The following is a 19,492-nucleotide window of genomic DNA, read 5'->3' on the forward strand; positions in this document are numbered from 1 at the left end:
TTTGCTGAAAGTGGCTTTCAGTGATTTTTTTTTCCTTGATGGTTTGTTGATTGGACAGAAAGCTATTGATAAATAATCATGAATTCCTCTTTCTTTTAAACAAAAGTGTATTTAAAAGTAAAACAAAAAAATGTCAAGTTAATATTAAGAAAAAATACAGCCTAGCATTTTTAGAAGTAAATCCTGAATGGAAATAATCTTGAATGTACAAACGTGAACATGTTGCAGTGAATCACAAAACAGTGAATTGTTGAAACAGGCTGCCGTACCATGGATCCTCTAGAAAGCAAGTAGATTTTTTCATGTTTTACTGGTTGACTAAATGGGATTCAGTCTTACTTTTTCAAACAATCCTAAGTTGACCAAAGGACATTGAAAAGTAGATTTTTTTTTTTACATTTGTTTACCATGAAAGTCCGACTTGGAACAAAGCCAATTTTCAGTAGAGGCCCAGGGAGAAACACTCCAGACATATGTCTTTGAAACGTGGGGGGAAAACCAAAGCACCTGGAGGAAACCCACGCGAATGCAGGGAGGACATGAAGACTCCACACAGAAGGCATCCCCCAGCTGAGAATCAAACTGAAGAACCTCTTGCTATAAGGCGACAATGCTACTGCTGCACCACTGTGCTATCCCAATGTAGATGTAGATTAAATTGCATATATTGGCAGGAATTCCTAGTGGAAAATATTTCTGATGCTAAGTTACTGGATAGTTCACACAGAAAGTTGTATACTAGCATATAGTGGTGTCTTATTTATCATAAAAGCATAATTCTTCATAATATTGAATACATATTATTTGTGGTATGCAAATAATTGTCTTGGATAGAAACAGAAATGACAAAATTCCTAACCTTAATCTTCTGCCACAACACAAAATAAACTTTGATAATTCATTTCCTGAATGTTGTTCTGGATGTTTCCATTTGGAAATCACTAACTGTTGTAAAAAAATATTTTGTCTCTTAGTAACAATTTCTCTGGTGTCATTGATGGCTGTCAACCGTACTGCAGTCAAGCATGAAATAAATATTTCAGTCTTGTTTTTATTAATCCTTTCTTCAGATGATGCGAAAAATTACATTCGTTTTTCATAAAAAAGGCGCTGTCCTTTTTTAGTTATGTTCTTTTGTGGGCTACCGGTTAGGGCAGGCATCAGCAAATAATGTGTTACAATCGTGTCGCCCCATTTTCAGACAATACTAAAGTTTAGTACTTTTAAAATTCTAGCTATATGTGAGGTGGCTATAGGCATCCCTATCTTGTGTATTTGTGTAGTTGAACAGACTGTGGCAAATCTGATTTTGACAGCATCTTTGGTAGTGAACACTTAACAGAGGACGTGTAAGATAATAATGAAGCTTATAAGACAGATAAACCATCAGACACAATGAAAGCTTTCTTAGAAATGGTAAAAAATACTATAGCTCTATTGCTGGATATAATCATTGCCTGCAAAAATCATGCCAGTAATCAATACTTGAACTGAACTTTTGGAGAGAAATCCAGCCTGAGAGAGGCTAACCAAATGTGTTATGCAGTCTTGAAGCAACTATTCTAGCATAGATTTTTACATCTAAATTAATAAGATGTAAGGGCATGTATATGTATACTGGCTATGGATCAGTACCTGCTTTGGGTAGATCAAGTATTGTGGATGTTTTGACAGATCTAGGAAACTGCTTTTCTTTCTGGATATGTTACAAATTATAGTCATACTGGGAGTAATCAAACCTTTCAAATAATGGTAGATGTCTGCATTTAGATGCTCCACTCCTGGAGATTTCCCATTTCAGTGTAGCTGATGGGGTTGCCCCTGCTTCCTGTGTCAAAGCTGAAGACTCAGTTTGTAAAGTGTTACCTTGGGTAATAATAATTTGTAGAAGATGTGCTTTTATGATAAACTTTAGAAAATTATCTCCCCATCATCATTAAAACCCCCTTTTCCCATTTTTTTTCTACATGGGGTCAAGGTGTTGTGTCAACTGTCACCTCACCTCTCAATTCAGTGCTAATTTTCTACATTCTTTGTTAGCCATGTCTGACTGTCACAGGTCTTCTTTAATACAATCCATCCATGCCTTTGATGGACATCCTCATTTCCTATTGCTTTATCGGCACCTCTCCAAAATTCTCCTTCACCAAATTATATTCTGCTCTTGTGCATGTGTGTCCAAACTACTGTAATTTGTTATCTTTGACATTTTCTACAAATGCATTGTACCTCTCAACCTCTTAGTGCAAGAAATCTGGACAAAGCCTAAAATAGTGGGGTTTGGGGACAAAGGCCCAAAAATAGGGACAGATTTTAAATATTGCTCTGATAAGTTTAGAAAGTTGTTAGAATAACAGAATGTAGGTTACCTTTCATTTTCTGAGGGATATAGGACCATAAGATCATAGGAAGTTACTAGGCTAATGGCCCTAGGGCCCTTACAAGCCTAGTCAAGGTCTACCCTTATTTTAATGATCAGCACAAATTGCACCTGTCCAAGAGAGTCACAGGTGGAACCCAGGGGTGAATTTACAGTTACCCATCCAGATTGCATTTGAAGAGCGCCATTGAGGTGCTCTGTTTGACATGAAACAGGGAGTCCATTCTAAAGGTGTGGTAACCTCTGGGCAACAAATCGGTCCCTCCAGTGTCTGAAATTCATATATATGTCATTATTATCATTAATATTTAATGATTTCAATCCTTAGTGATTCACCAAAAAAGTTTTATGAGTAACAGATCAAAAATGAGGCATAAATCAGGACATTCTGCTAAATGTGGACAGTTTAGAGGTATGAATTGCAACTACTTTGGCTTCATCTCTGATGTCATTATCTTTATGTCTGTCTGTCCCATAGTATGCATCCTACCACCCATCTCAGGCACTTCATCTCCATCATCCCTAGCTTCCTCAACTACTCTGCCTTCACTGCCCAGGTTTCTATGTTATACAGAAATACTGATCACACCACTATCTTCCAACAGGTCAAAGTTTCAGAGCCCTTGCAAAGACTCATAAAAAGTTGAAAATATTTTGCTAGTCTTAACTGTTTCAACTTGTAACTGCCCTCATTATCTCTCGCACCAATGTTTGCATTCGTATTTTCCCTTCAGAGTTACAGGGTACCCGAGCTGTAATGGCTGCCCTTTTTATGTAAAACTATGTTTTAACTCTACTGGTCCCATTTGCTTCTGCCACCTGCTTTTAGTTTTTTTAATTGTTTTTTATTTGTAAACTGCATACTAAATGCATTTGTTCCATAGTTCATTCCTATTTAGCTGTAATCTTTTTTTGTCTCTAACAATATCTTTATTGTATTTACAGCTGCTAATAAGGAAGCATTTTTTTTAATTTGTTAATCTTAATAGCCAGCTGCATGTAAGTGTTCCTTTCTGGGGACAACCTGGAAGCATTTTTTAAATGACTTATTCAGAATCACACACTATGGAAACTGAGGCGGGACTACTACAGGAAGTACATTAACCACAATCCAATACTATAATTTTCTGTGTTAACTACCAGAGCATAAGTAACCTCATGGTTGATTTAAAGGATTACAAATAAATAAATTAATAACAAGTAGCACAATAAAAGTATTTTTTTTTATTAAATCTTAGAATCTCAGTGCACTGACTTTTGAGGGGTTACAAATAATGAAATACCAGGAAATAAAAAAATGCGATTAATCAGTTAAAAACAATCATTCAGTAAATCAGTTGCATGAATTAAATATTCAAATAAGCTTAACAAAGAAATTGTCGTGCTTCTGACTTCTAGGTAAAATACTTGAATTGCAGACAATTTTTAGACTTAGTTTGACTTGTATAATGTTTTTGGTATATTCAGGACTAGTGAGGGAATTATTTTTAGTTCAGTAATAAGAGAAGGTTTTTTTAATAGCAAAGCTTCCTTGCTTTGGAAAGAGGTATTCTATGGGCTGTGGCAGTGGTAAAAACTTAAAAGACAAGATTTCACATTCTACATCTGTCTTTCAAATATGCTCTTGGTCTGTTTAAAATAATAGTTTGAAGATAACTGGCTAAGGATTATTCCTTCTAAGATGTTTATGACCGTGGGATCTATTATCTCTTTCAGAAGTAATAAGAAGTGAAACTTCCAAGTTTGAAATTTTAGGCAGATTATCTGAGAGAAACAAAACCATGGTTTCATCTTCTGTTTAATTTTTTTAATTCCAGTCATCTTTGGTGGTTTGGAATATCTTCAGTTTTCTCCAGAGGAGCCATTAAAATGTTTTCATAGCTTTGTGAAACAACTTTTCATTCCTGAATATCACATGCATAGGCCACAGGTTGAGAGTTGTCTCAATGTACATTATCGTTTCTGAGCCAGCTATGAAAGCCATTTGATGAGCGGCATGTATAGTCTTAATTTCCACTGAATCTTCCAGAATCAACATGGGTAGTTGGTCTAATTTAACTGCTTGATACACAGTCTACATGTGATCTTTTGGATCTCAATGACAACGGTTTCCATCAACCTGAATTAAGAGAAATTTACAAAAATACCAACTTGAGTTATACAAGACATTGTTGGATGTGTCTTGATAACCCCTTTCTGAAGTAGAACTTAGTATGACACAAGAAGAAAGAAAAGTTAAGGATTGCACAGAAAGCACTTTTCATTCCATGGCAGTTTTCACTATCACCTGTGGATGCTCTTTTTCAGCTGAGATACAAGTTGTATTCATTGTATTAATTTCCTGAAGACTTATTTGTCAGACTTTCTCAAAATCAAATTCAGCAAGATGTATTAAAACTCAACACCAAAACATGCTAGATATCTCTCAGTGGTTTAATAATTTAATTCCAAAAATAGTATCTATTCAGAGAGGCTCTCTCTTTCTCTGCAAATTTATATTGTAACAAATGAAATTCTCATTCAGTTCAGCCATGTCTCTGCTCAGTCCTACAGCTGCAAGAGTTTATGTAATCTCTGCTTTCATTTGACATTGTTTTTTTGGCTTCCTGAGAACCTAGTAATGCTGTTCACATGCTGTCACCACTGTGCCCCATGCAATTTTTAAATCAGCAAACATTCTCAGGGCTTCCATCTGACTATACCTACCTAATGTACTCTGAAGTGTTAAACCAGACTATTTTGTCATTCAGTCACTGGGATTCACGGATGTCACCCAACTGTTGAATTGTTCAAAATAGTCTGTATTAACAGCCCAACAACCACAAAATAAGTACTAACTTACAGGTTAACCATCACAGAATTCTTCAATCCTACCTCCTCCAATATGATCTTCCATTAGATCATCAACTCTTCAGGGGCCTCAGTAAGGAGATTAAGGAAATTATCCCAGAGTCTTGGACCAATTTTCCATTCATCAGCATAAATACCATCTCAGTGTTCTAACGGAATAGGTCATAGGCTGGTAGGATTCATCCAATCAACAAAAAGAAAATAAATAAATAAAATGGACTAGTCCAGGAGACAGATTTTTCTGCATTAGGGATATAGAAGAAATTCAGAGCGGAAAGCAGGAAGAATAAAGATGTGCGACATGAGGTATAAAAATAATGCAGATATTAAATATTCAAGGACCGTGAAAATGCAGTAATAGGTCCTGAAGCTGGTCATCCATGTAAGAAAACAGACAAAGTTCTTAGATGGAGAAATAAATTCAATGATTGTAAATATGATGCAACTGTTGCAGTCTCTAGGCAAGGGAGAGGCTTTAAAGTAATCATATCTGATCATCTAGAAAGACGGTGCAGGGTTGGTGACTGAGTGAGTTGCTTGTCTGCTTATTTTGCAATGTATCAACATTCAATACCTCAGAGGACAGAAACATTTGCTAACTGTTAATTTTGTAACATTTTATATCTTGAAAGCAATATCAGTGATTCTTAAGAAAATGTCCTTATTTAGTTGATATTAAGTACAAAAGATGCATAAAATAATACAAACAGATTCAAATGTCTTATATTCTCATTTGTCAAGACTATCTTTTTGACTGCTATATGATATTTGTTTAACTGATTAACTTATTAATGAAATAAACCAAAACTACGCCAAGGTAGACTGAGTGCACGGATTATATTAATTAAATCCGTACTATCAAAAAGTAATCCAGCACAAGGAGAAGGTAAAAAGTAAATAAAGGCTTTACTGTGGCAACTCCATATAGAATAGCAAACCGGTTTCGGCTGAAGATTCAAGCCTTCCTCAGTGCAACAAAATATTCCATTAGAGTACATCCTAGTGTCTGCTTTTATATCAGTATATTTAAAGAGATACACCTGAAATGAATGGATTTGTTAAACAGAACAACCAAGTTAAAATCTGGCTTAATTCATTAAGGCCAGGTCTAAATAAAGCACCTAGCCTAATAATCCAAGAGGATTCCTTGTTATTTAATATTTCATGTCATCCTGCTTTGGAAGTTCTGTGCATTTAATTTTGTCTATTATGGTAAAATTAAATTTGGCAGTTTTGTGTGTGGTGGTATGTTTATAAAGGGCGTTGGAGATCCTTTTGTTTCTAATCTCACTTAAATGCTCGCTTATGCGGTGTCTAAAGGGTCTTGACGTTTGTCCAACATAAAAAGATGAACAAGTACAGGTAGCTAAATAGATTATCCAGTCACTGGTGCTGCAATTAACAAAAACTCTAATCTGATAAACTTTAGAAGTATTACAGCTAGTGAATTCTTTGGTTTTGAAAATGTGTGAACATGCGCTGCAGTGACCACAGGGGAAACAGCCTAATAATGTATCACTAAATAATGTTTTCTATATAGACACAGGTGGATTGTAACATTTATAATGAGTGAAATATGAGTTAATGGTTCTGCCTCTGTGGTAGGAAAATAGACATCTGTCTTGAAGTACCCCATTTAAATGTTCATGTGCAAGTAAAATATCCCAATGATTGTTAGTAATATTTCTGAACCTTGGAGTGTTACTACCAAATGTTGTCACTAGTCTAACTGGTTGTGATTCCTGTATATTATGTTGAGTGGTTCTATTTTGGTATTCCAAAAGTTGGGATCTCTCAGTTTTGTTTACCTGGGTTACAGTTTGGGAAATATGATGTTTATTGTAGCCTCTAGTTACCAGCCTGTTTGTTAAATCTTGTTGACACTCGACTTTGTTCAGAAGAGCATATACATTTGATGCGTAAATATTGGGACTTGGGGATGTTGTTGATGATGTGGCGGGGATGATGACAGGAAGCATTAAGTAAAGTATTATATTTTGGAAATTTTCTATGTACTCGAGTTTCCAAAGTATGATCTTCTTGTGGAGTAACAATTACATCCAAAAAGATAATTTGTTGATATTCAATGTTTAGTGTAAACTGAATATCCCATCTATTATTACTGAGATAACTAACAAATTCATGTACATATGTTACATCACCCCACCACACCATCCAACAATCATTCAGATAACGTCTCCAAATGTCTAACTCATCTAAAAAGGAGTTATTATTGGTGTCATAAATGAACTGCTTTTCAAAAAAACCTCATGAATAGGTCAGCATAAATGGGAGCAAAGGATGCTCCCATAGCTGTACCTCTGACCTGCCAATAAGACTTGCCATAAAAATAGAAAATATTTTTTGTTAAGACATGTTCTGTTAGGGTAAGTAGAAACTTACTGAAACCAGGAGTGTATAGTTTAGATTTCTCTAGCCAGTATTGAATGGCCTGTATTCCAGCCCCATGTGGTATACTTGTATAAAGGGAGGTGACATCCAGTGTACAAAGATACCAGTTAGATTCCAATTGTGTGTCCCGAATGATATTCAAGAATTCAGTGGTATCTTTTTGTCTGGACCTAACCACAGACAGTAAAGGTTGTAAGTATTGAGTCAGGAAGGCAGATAAAGGTTCAGTTAGAGAACCCTTCCCAGATACAATTGGTCTACCTGGTGGGCATGCAGGATTTTTATGTATCTTTGGGAGTAAATATAAGTACTGAGGGATCGGATCTGAAACCTTAAGTTGTTTATATGTTTGTTGATTAATAATGCCTTCCTCCATGGCTAGGTCTAGAAAGGAGTCAATATGTTTTTTAAAATTTGGCGTGGGATCAACAACCATATGTATATAGAAGCGGGCATCAGAAAGTTGTTTGTCTGCCTCAGCCTGATACATCTCCCAATCCATCACTACAATGCCACCTCCCTTGTCAGCTGGTAAAAATGACTATATTATGATTAGAACTGAGTTCATGTAATGCTTGATGTTCTTGCTTTGTCAGATTGTGTCTGATTGGTTGATACTCTTGAGAAAAATGCAAATCCTTAAGAACACATTCTTTAAATATAACCACATGTTTATCCATAGGGGGTTGGAACTCGGATCTTCCAAACTGAAACCCAGTAGATCTTTGAGCGTTTGCAGTATCTGAAAAAAATATTCTGCAAAAACTATGCAGTTCATTAACTAGAACATGCTCAGGTACAACAAAAGTAGGTACAAAATTGAGACCCTTGTTTAGTACTTTATTATGTAAATCTGACAATTCGTATGAGGAGATATTGTGTACATTGTCTATTGAGTTACAATTTTCTGTACCAATTGTTTAATGTTCTGTGTATTTCTTTCTATGTTTTCTCCCCCCCCCCCCTTTATGTTTTTTGTGCCTAAAGGGTCTGAAGGTTGTTTACGTTTCAGGTGTATCTCTTTAAATATACTGATATAAAAGCAGACACTAGGATGTGCTCTAATGGAATATTTTGTTGCACTGAGGAAGGCTTGAATCTTCAGTCAAAACCGGTTTGCTATTCTATATGGAGTTGCCACAATAAAGCCTTTATTTACTTTTTACCTTCTCCTTGTGCTGGATTACTTTTTGATAGTACTAACTTATCAATGAAACCACAGCAATGAAAAACCACCTCATCAAACCTTCAATAATCAATAGGTTGTATTACCTTTCCTGAGCTTTTATGACACTGGAGTTGGTTATTTTAGGTAGAAATGTAGGGGTAAGGGTTATTAAGAAACAAGGGAAAAAAAGAACTTTCTGCAAATTTCATAACCCATAGCTTTCTAATAAAAATGAGTCACTGAAAAAAAATATATGTCTGCTCAGCATCTTGTAGTAATCCACAACTGTAGAATAGATGATATATACTAAGTAATAAAGAACGTTTTAAATCAGTATTATATGGCCTTGTTTGTATACAATGACTATAAGACTATGCAGGCTGTTGGCTTTGGGAAGAGTTAATCACATACTATGCAATTAAGTTATTCATTTGCATATTCTGGCTATGTGGCACCTATCATTCATTGTTCTGAAACTCACTGCACACTATTTACTGTCACATCTTTACATGAAACATGAACGCTCAGCTATTGCTGCAGAATGAATTGGGAAAAGGAAGAAACTGATCTAATGCAGTAACAACAGGGGTGTTAATGATGTTGAAAACGGTGCCTCTCCAGGTTCAATTTCAAATTCATTTATACTGATCCTCTGCAATAGAATTTGAGTCTGAACCAACACGTGCATGTGGTTCATGGGAAACTAATGAAAACTGACATCCATCATGGTTACAGCTGCTGGTGGCACAATTTTGGGGTGTAAAAGTAAACTCAGCTGTACTAACCACACATTACTGATAAGACCCCATATAATGGCTAGGTGCAGGCACTACATATGTCAGTCCTTGTACCATGTGCTAAGGGATGTAGAGCATGCCTTTCTATGTATCATCTGTTCTAAGTAATATTCTGTTTGGACTATATGTTAAAGCTTTTATCCACAATATACCCAACATGTATCAACATCTTTGAAAGGCTTCACCATAACTCTAGCTTTAGCAAGGCAGTATTTTTTGCTTTTTATAATTTACAATAAGCCTGCATCTAATATTATAAAATGCATTAATGATTTAGACAGCCCATTTATTCTAAATGAAGTTTAGCACTAACTGACATTTTGTTTTCTTTACAGCTCCTCAACAGATTCACTCTCAAGGTAGGAGAATTAATAAAACTGCATTTTGAGAACAATGCCTGCTTTCGTCTTAGTTGCCTGACTATATGTATAGTGAAGGTATATAAGTAATAAAATTCTACTAAGGCATACATAATACTAGGTTTACACAAAAATGTGTCATTTAGCCATGAGACTCCAAGAAGAGTAAGCAACAGAAAGTCATGTCTATTTAAATGGCATTCTCAATATCTTATCAAAACTGGATACAAGAACATCCCTTGGGGAGAGAGTTGCTGTACTGGTATTTAGCCTTGCCTTGGACCTCGGACTGAAATTCATTTAATCTCCACATATACTCTATGTTGTCATGAGCTATACATATTACATAAGAGTCTGAGAGCCAAAGTACAATAAAGTTCTTTTCTTAAAATGATGTGGAAAATAATGATGCTTTTCCATGTTGACGTAGTTTCGACATTTTAGAGAAATGTTAAATACCTGATCATTAGGACTGGTAGAGTGGTATGACAAAAAAATGTAGATTAATGACATACCATGGTATTGTATCTGTAATGCGTACACTTAGCTTTAAAATGAGGTGAATTATGGTTTAAAGGTTATGTAGTGTCTTCAGTAACCACATGACATAGCTTAATGACCATTAATAAGTTTTTGCTGTATAATGGAATACCATGTTCCCTAAGATACTAAACTGCAAGACACATAAATCTTACTTTGTGTAAGTCACACATGAAGTAATTTCTATACACAGTTTTAGACAAGAAGTACAGCTTTCCCTGTTTGTCTCATTACTGTAAGTCCAGTGAGTGGGCTTTACTGTTACTTTACTTCACTTTTAAGCCTGCTTTGCATTGTTTATTTGTTAAGAGTAGATGACTTCTGTCATGCATTTCACATTCTGAGTGCAGTTTTCATGCCAGAATTTGTATATAATAGTTTTACATTTCTTTCAGTGGTTTCAACTTGTTGGCAGGTTGTTAGGTGGAGCTGTTGCTGAGATACAATAATCATTTCTTGAAAAGACTAGCCAGTGTGGGGTCTGTTTCATATTGTGTGGAGATGTAATGAATGGGATTTTGTTCTCATTAAGTTTCTGTACTTGCCTTTGGCACAGTAACTTAACAGAAATGGGATATATTAGTCAGACATTTAATGAATAGGGTACTGTTCTCATTAAGTTCCTGTATGTCCCTTTGGTGCAGTAACATCAGAAATGGATGATCGCAGTTTTTATATAACTTTTCTGTTTATCACAATATGCAGAAGTTTGTCTACTAGGTTCTTTGCCTTATAAGTAATGCTGATTTTTACATTTCCTCCATGACTCAGAGAGAGGAAGTTTTACAGACTGTCCAGTGGTGCAACAGTTAGGCTTGGTTCTGAAGTTTCTCAACAGGTGTAGTTTCTGTATGGAGTCTGCATGTCTTTCTTTTGTCTGAATAAGTTTTTGCTAGGTGCTCAGGCTTTTTCCAACATCCTAATGATGCAATGCTTGAACTGATGTTCTCGACTGCCCATAGGTGTGAGTGCTCTGTATGAAGAAGTGGGCATGGTCTTGCATCTTTCAGTGGACTGGCACCTCATCCAGAATACGTTTCTTTGCCTTGCACCCAGGGCATGCAAGGATAGGCTTATGACTCAGAAACAGATTATGTGGATTACTGCAGAATAACTAAAGAAATAATTTTGAAAACAGGGCTGCTGTAGAATGATGGTCATTGTAAAACTGCGCTTTTAACATTTGTTCTTGAATCTTCTAAGATAGTCTAAACTAGCTCATTCTCAAAGCTACAACTATTAACAGCTGAGGGCTATCTTTTTTCTATACTTGGTTTCAGTTATCAATGTATGCATACATACTGCTTTGTCTTCAACTGTTATGTAGACTGCATTTCTCTATCTTGCAATTATTGTATCACACTGTTCTCAGTATTAAGCCAGTTTTTATCACTGTGCCATTTTTTGTTAAATTTGTTAATTATGTGCTAATTGTTATATAACTAATTTATTTACTGACTTGCTTTGTACATTGTTGATTAATACATGTTCAATTTGATTGTTTAATACGGTCTATTTTATGTATGGAGATTTTCTCCCTGGGCATCAGCTGAAAATGGGTCTAGTTGGACATTACCCGGTAAACAAACAAACAAACAAACAAAATAAATAATGAACTCAGTGTGTACATAAGTTCTATCATTTATCTAAGCATTTCTAAATCAAGTAACAAAGATAAAAATGACTCAGTGTTGATGTTTGTAAAAGTTTCACTGGCACTTGATTTCTATTTCAGACTTGCTTTGCACTGTATATTTGATTTACTTTGCTAATTGCATCTGACTTTTTTGTGGAGTTCACATTTTCAGTGGCATGTGTCTTTAGACTTGCTGTGTCAAATGCTCTATCAGCAATTGTCATTTTTACCCATCACATTCCTTTTCCAGCCGCATCGACTTTAGCATGCTTTTCACAGACTTAATGTTAACAGAAGATGAAATAGGGTGGGCTCTGTATCATGTGTGGTATTTCATGACACGACATATCCTGGTCCAAAGGTTTGCATGAGTACTGACTGTATTTATGAATCCAATGCATTGTTTAGGCAGCAATATTTACGGATTTATCTAAAATCTCAGTGATTTTTTTTGGTTCGCGTGAATACATATCTGCATTTTGTACAACAGTAAAATAAGAAATACATATATTAAATCTACAGAATGAAGCATAGAACCTTGACTAAATATAGTGAATAATTTAGAATGAAGAATTCTATTTGGTCATAAATAGACCACTTTGTTTTGAAATAGAAAGCTGGGTATTCCTATGAAATAGTTCTCTTAGCAGACTAATTGTATTACCTGTGTAATGCTGTATATTGTAATGTAAAGTGTATGTCCATAAAGAAGGTTATCTTCAGAGTATAAAACTTACAGAATTTGATATATTTTCCACAGCATCATGAGTTTACAGTATTAGTAAACTATTATTTTAAAGATTTTAATGTTAAGCCAGGGTGACATTGTTTGTCATTTACAGCAATTTCCCATAACTGATTACAGAGACTACAATTTCTAGTTCAAAGTAAACTGAAAGCATAATTTGCATCATGTGATGCCACTGGAGCAAAGCCAGCTCCGGTGGTTTACTGAGATAAAGCTCTAACGTTGGACCAGCCAAGCTGTTTGTTTACCCACTCAGGTGAAGCTCTGTGAGACAGGAAGTGGAATGACAAAGTATAGCCTACTGACCTCTTCCTGGGGAAGAGAATGTGGATATGCAAGGGCAAGACAGTCCACCAGCCCTAGTGATGATACCAGGACCATGGCAAAGGCAATGCTGCTGTAAATGAGGCAGGCAAAAGAGGGATTTCCCACCAAACAGGTAGGGGTATTTCACTGTGCACCCACCAAGGTGATGACAGCTATGCATGTCAGTGAGTAGGTTGGGCTTAAAGGTTAAGTTCTGGACTGGACAGCCTATGTGATGCTGAAAGTATCTGTCTCCTATTCCCTTCCTGACAGCGTGCTGAGCACTCATCCTTCCAAAGCTCTATCATTTGGGGGAGTAGTATTGGGCAAACCTGTTGATCCCCTTCCCTTTTTACTTTGTTGAGGCCGCCCAGTCCACGGGGATATACCAGGAGTAGAGGCAGGAAAAACTGGTGGGGGTTTAGCATGTTGATGGTAAAACTGTAGTGGCAATGACCCCCCCTCCAAAGTAACAGCAGTAAAGCAGCAATGTTATTGTCGTAGTGCCCCTTTGCCCAAACACACTGTATTTAACTGTATTTACGAACAACTGATAACTACAGAATCTTCACATGTCATGTGATCAGGAAACAGTACAAAAGCATAGCTCAGGATTTTTAGAACTGGGCAACACTATTTTACAATGGCTTGCTTACTTAAAATGTTTTTTATAATATCAGCATCATTTTCTGTCTTCCAGCATGTGGAAACCCAAAGTACAGCAGTCGAATTGTGGGTGGGGCTAGTGCACAAAATGGGGCCTGGCCTTGGCAAGTTGCTCTATTAAGAAACGATTATTTTATTTGTGGAGGGTCCCTAATCACAGAAAACTGGATCATCACAGCTGCCCACTGTTATGATGAGTAAGTACAACAGAGGTAAAAACTGTTATTGAAACTCACAGCCCAGTTTCAGTTATTTTTATTTGCAGTCACAGTATCTGATACACCAATGAAACACAAATATGTGATTAGTTATTAGGTGTGATAAAAACAATACCTTCATCCAAACAGCACTGACAGCCTTATGTACCCAGCTAGTTACATCACAGAGCACACTCACCATCTGGTAAGTTAAAGCAAAACAAAATATTACCTAGCCCATATACATGAGAATTTTTATAAATACAATCAACTATGAGACATACAGCGATCATCCTACCAATACAGCCAAATGATCTGTACCAGGTACCTGTCCATCCTACATGAATGTTATGATATATCCAAACAGCCTTTTAAACAAAACAGAACATAGAATGTGAGCTATATAGATAACATTTGCCCTAACACAGTCCAGATGCATAAAGATATTCACAAACTCAGCCAGTCTATTACAGAGCACAAACCTACTACATTTAAGGAAGAATATTGTTATGCTGGATACTCTGAGATTATTTTATATTCACCCAAACAAAACATAGAGCATGCAACAATGCATTTTGCTATGAGATACAAATAACTGCACTTACTGCATGCTGATTAAAACTGCAGAGTGGTTGTTACACAGCTGCTGTGCATTATTTTTATAAAGAGGTATAGCAACTAATTTGAAAAAAAGAGAAAAATCTAAAAAAATAATTCTCTAGTAGAACACAGTTGCAATTTTATAGTTTACTATTTGTTTTTCTTTTTACTGAATCAGATTTTTTTTTGTCTTTTCAAGTTATTAGTTATACTTTTATTTCTTTGTTATTTGCCTTTGTTTACATGAAAGTTCAAATGGCCAAAGCCCCTTCTCAGCAGAGGGCCAGGGACAACATTTCCACAATACATACATTTGAATGAGCTAACAGTAAAGACATATTATCATTCTCAGGAGTATATAACTTTTCCAGTGATCACCATGCTACATATATAGTATGTATAGTATGTTAAACTCAGCTACATCTATAAAACGTAATATATACTGCATGTAAAACTTATGGTGTATGTACATATTCCCACTGTAATGTGGTAAACAGATAAAAAATAAGGCACATGCATATGTTATACAGCTAAATTAACTTGAATCCCATAACCAGGAAATCATTATAGTAAAAGTGTAAGAATTTAATGATATTTGTTTTACTTGACTGCATGAGATGGGCAATTAGTAACAGGGATGGTTGAAGAGTTGTAGTATTTATTATATTGATAGGTATGCTTTCATTAGAATTGTAAACTAAATAGCATTGCTATTTACCATACTCATTTTTCAACAATTATTACCCAGTTTGTCTGTTTAATTTTTGTAAAAGTGAAGGCAGAGAATAAGAAACATTGAGAGAGTGTGCTGAAGGGTTTTGAAGAAAGTGAGAAGAAAAAAACTACAATAAATAGAGACAAAACAAAGCAGGATAAGGAAGATCAGAGCAACTAAGTCCAAGCATAAGCGAAAAGGATCAAGGCTATGAGCAACTAACAAACCTTATCCTGTACATCTGTGTCTGATTACTTCAGCCTGTATTTGACTACCATGTAAGTCTAAGCATATCACTTAACCAATGCTGCTTCCAGGCTGCTCTCTAACAAGACAAGCTTGGGACTAGTGGGTTTATCCAGCCAATAAATAAATTTTATAAAAAAAGTTTTTACATAGCAGAAAGGAAATGAGAAACAGATCTGATCAAACTGATCAACAAAGAGAGGGCTGTAAGATGAAGAGACTGCTGACGTGCCAGATAGCTTTCTGGCCTCTCCCTTCACAAGTGGACAAGGTGGAGTACTACTCGGGAAGGAAGGAGGAAGAACAGATGATGCCTGGTCAAATGGAAAATTTGATTCCAAGAGGGTGGAAGACAAATTGACAAAGATGAGGTAAGACAAGGTCCAGAGACAAGAAGAGCCTCCCAAAAACTTCTCAAAAGTATTGTGAACATTTTACAAAATGTTTAGCTGAGGGTGAGAACATACTTGAAAACATTGGTGGGAATGGTTTAAAATGTGGCAACTTAATCTCAATGCAAAAATGTAAAAGAATACATCTGGTTGGGAAAAACTTACAAAACAGTACACATTTGATGGGGAAGGAGCAGCAGTAACAAAAGCAAAAAAGCAACTATGGGATATTTATGTCTGATGAACTAAAGGTAAGAAAGTAAACATTAAAGAAGGAAGAGAGATTATCGGCGTACATAGAAAGAAACATCCCCAGAAGTATCTCTATACTTAGACAGCAGGCAAGACTCGGTATGAAATACTATGTAGAGATCTACTGACCTAGTTTTTTTTTATTTTTAACCTGGATGTAAAAAAAGCAATCACAATAAAAAGAAGGTCAACATGGTATATTGTCTTCAACAAAATCCATCAACTAATAGACTGATAGTCTGGAAGGAAACAAATAGAATGGAATTTTATACACACACACCTAAGTAGCCCAATGGCATTTATGCAGCCAAGCAGGTATATGCTATTCATAGGATTATAGGATCATAGGAGATTACTAGGCTATTGACCTGGAGGTCATTTTAAGCCTAGTCATTTCATTTCAATGTAATACCATGAAAATGCTATTCAGTACCAAAGATTGCATTTAGTGATGACTTCCCATGTCCAGTAGGGTTGTGGGTGCTATAACCAGTAAGAATTTACTGTGCCTCATCCACTTGTCCAGATTCCTCTTGAACAGTGCCATAGAGATGCTCTGTTTTACATGAATTGGTAACCTGTTCAAAAGATGCGGCAGCTGCTGGGATATAATTTTGAATGCGGCAGTTGCTGGGAGATAAATCTGTTCCTCCAACATGTCCTATTTAAGTCGCAGGCCATATTTAGGTTCCTGGAATGGGTAGCTCTAGTCCCATTTGATTTACTGATATGCAGCAAGTTCATTAGATTTGGGACTTGGATTGCTCCATAGGCCAGACATAAGTCTCCCCTAAGAAGTCTAGACAACACAGAGTATAGTGACAGGGACTTTAGTAGATCTGTGTAAGGCATATGACAAATGGGGCATTATACTCAATTATGGGCTAGATTAGTGCTGAGTATAGTTATGTTATAACCTGTTTTGCTCTTCAGGTGATGCCTTTACTAATCAAGTTTGCAACGTAGAAAGCCTTTCTTACTACAGTAGACACATGGTGGTCGAAGTTAAGGTTGCAGTAAACTTGTGATCCCAGGTCCCTTACCACTTTGTGGGTACTTAGGGTATTGTTGTTGATTTGATAGTGTAAAGGGACACTCTTTGTGCCGAAGGGAATGATGATGCATTTCTTTGCATTCAGTTTAAGACCATGACTAATAAACTGATTGATGAGCTGCATGAGACCCTCCTGAAGTATACTGCCATCATTTGGGGATTCAATGGTTGTACCTATTTGCAGTCATCTCTAAACTTGTTCAGCCACAACCCCTTACTTTTGATCTGAATGTCTGGGAAGTACATACCAAAAGTAGTGGGCTCAGTACTAATCCCTGTGGCACCCCATTGGTAACAGGTTTGCTGGCTGATGTGGAGTCACCCAGTTTCATAGTCTGGGTCTGGTCTGTGAGCCAGTTGGTAACCCATCTTAGAACAAAGTGGTTTACATTCAGTTTGCTAAGTTTATCGGTAATGCCTGAGTGTGGGATTGTGTCAAAAGCCTTTGCCAAGTCGATGTATGCTGTGTGCATAGATTTGCCTCATCAATGGCCCTGATCACATTTTCAAAGAACTCCACCAGATTTAACAGGCAGGATTTGACCTTGACAAAGTTAAATTGGGTAGGCTCCAGGGTTTGGAGGTCACCTATGTCTTTATTTATGAGGTCCGTAATGATACGTTCCATGGCCTTACAGAGGAGGCTGGTCAGGCTTATGGGTCTGTAATTCTCTGGGTCTGCTGCTAGGCCACCTTTGTGGAGGAGAATAACTGTTGCTGTTCTCCATTCTACAGGACCAAAGTCTGTGGTTAGAATATGATTGAAAAGGGTAATTAATGATGATGCTAGTTCATGTTTTAGCCTGTTTAGAAGACATCCTGGAATGCTGTTGGGTCCAAAAGAGGCTGTGTTTTTTGCCTTGGACAAGGCTTTGAGGACCTGCTCTTCAGATATGTAGGGTGTGTGTGTGTGTGGGGGGGGGGGGTTGGAGGAAGGTTTGCGATGAGTTAGGTGGGGATAAGGGAGTGAAATTTGTGCGAAACCTCTCTGCTAGCAGGTTTGCTATCTCTGTGGGGTCAGTGTGTGTGTGTGTGTGTGTGTGTGTGTGTGTGTGTGTGTATGTGTGTGTGTGTGTGTGTGTGTGATACTTTTGGTCACTAGTTCTTCACATGCTTAGGACCTACCTTTTAGGCTATGTATGTAGCTGTAAAATGTCTTATGGCTATCCTTGACTGTACTTGCTAAGTTTCTTTCAAAGGACCTCTTAGAGGATTTGACAAGTTGTCTTATTTGCCTGTTGAGGCTGACAAAGGTGCTTTTCCATTGTTGGTGACTTGCTTTTTGTTTCTCAGACAGTAGCTTTTTCTGTTTATTGTAAAGTTTATTGATGCTGGATGTCCACCATAGCAGCTTGTTTTTACTTGGGGCTCTAGTTTTGATTCTTTCTGGTACAGCCGAGTTTATACACTTATACAAGTGATTGTACAGGGCTTTAGTGTAAGCTTTGGCATAGTTACCACTTCCAGCTTGGGGTGGGGCTTGGAATGCATTTATACCTTGGCGTAGGAGAGTATAGTTTGCCTTGATGAAGGTTTTTAGTCTGATTTCACCCTTTGTGAGTTCTGGTGTTAGTGCCAGCTTGAAGGTGACGGTTTTGTTTTCAGATTTAACTAATGCGTGCCTGACAGTTGCAGCAGTGCATCTGTTTGTCATGTTAGCGAGGACTAGTTCTAGAATGTTTGTTCCTCTTGGGGTATGAACAATTTGTTACAGGGCATCTACATCTTCGAGTGATAGAAGTGCTTCCAGGGACTGCAGTTTTTGGTTTAAGCTCCTAGCATTTAACTGCATAACCCTTATTTTGTTCTGGTTGGCTAATTCCACATCAGTAATGTTGTTTGAGACCTTGCCTAAAAAGGCAGTTTGGGGGGGGCAAGAGCCTTTGCTAGCAACTGAAAGCCTAGAGGTGCCAGGTGTAAACCGTCTCTGGCAAAGCAGCGAGGTTTGTCGACTATGGCTTCCCAAGCTAACAAGAACTGGATCCTCTTTGAATGACACTAAAACCTAAGACAATTATTGAAATCAATCATTTTTTGTTTATACTGTGATATCATTTTAGGTGATGGTAGTATGCTGCTCAAAGCTAGGGACATACCTGCCTGGGACATGTACTCAAAGAACTCAACCATGTCTCTCATCATATAGTCCAGTGAGGTATATCTCAGGTAGTTCA

The 19,492-nt window shown here is 36.8% G+C and overlaps 1 protein-coding gene across 1 annotated transcript in view; it reads left to right on the forward strand.

Moving 5' to 3' along the window:
* The first annotated feature begins 2,746 nt into the window (after positions 1-2,746).
* LOC122814355 (mucin-5AC-like) overlaps positions 2,747-19,492 on the forward strand; it is a 165,629-nt gene continuing 148,883 nt past the window's right edge. Inside the window, exons 1-2 of the mRNA XM_044086941.1 lie at positions 2,747-2,792; positions 13,897-14,059. Coding sequence (XP_043942876.1) covers positions 2,747-2,792; positions 13,897-14,059 — 209 coding nt within the window. The remainder of the gene's footprint in view (positions 2,793-13,896; positions 14,060-19,492) is intronic.

Source organism: Protopterus annectens, chromosome 10.part0 (genome assembly GCF_019279795.1).
Source record: "Protopterus annectens isolate FY-2018-M chromosome 10.part0, PAN1.0, whole genome shotgun sequence".
Lineage (NCBI taxonomy): Eukaryota > Metazoa > Chordata > Ceratodontiformes > Protopteridae > Protopterus > Protopterus annectens.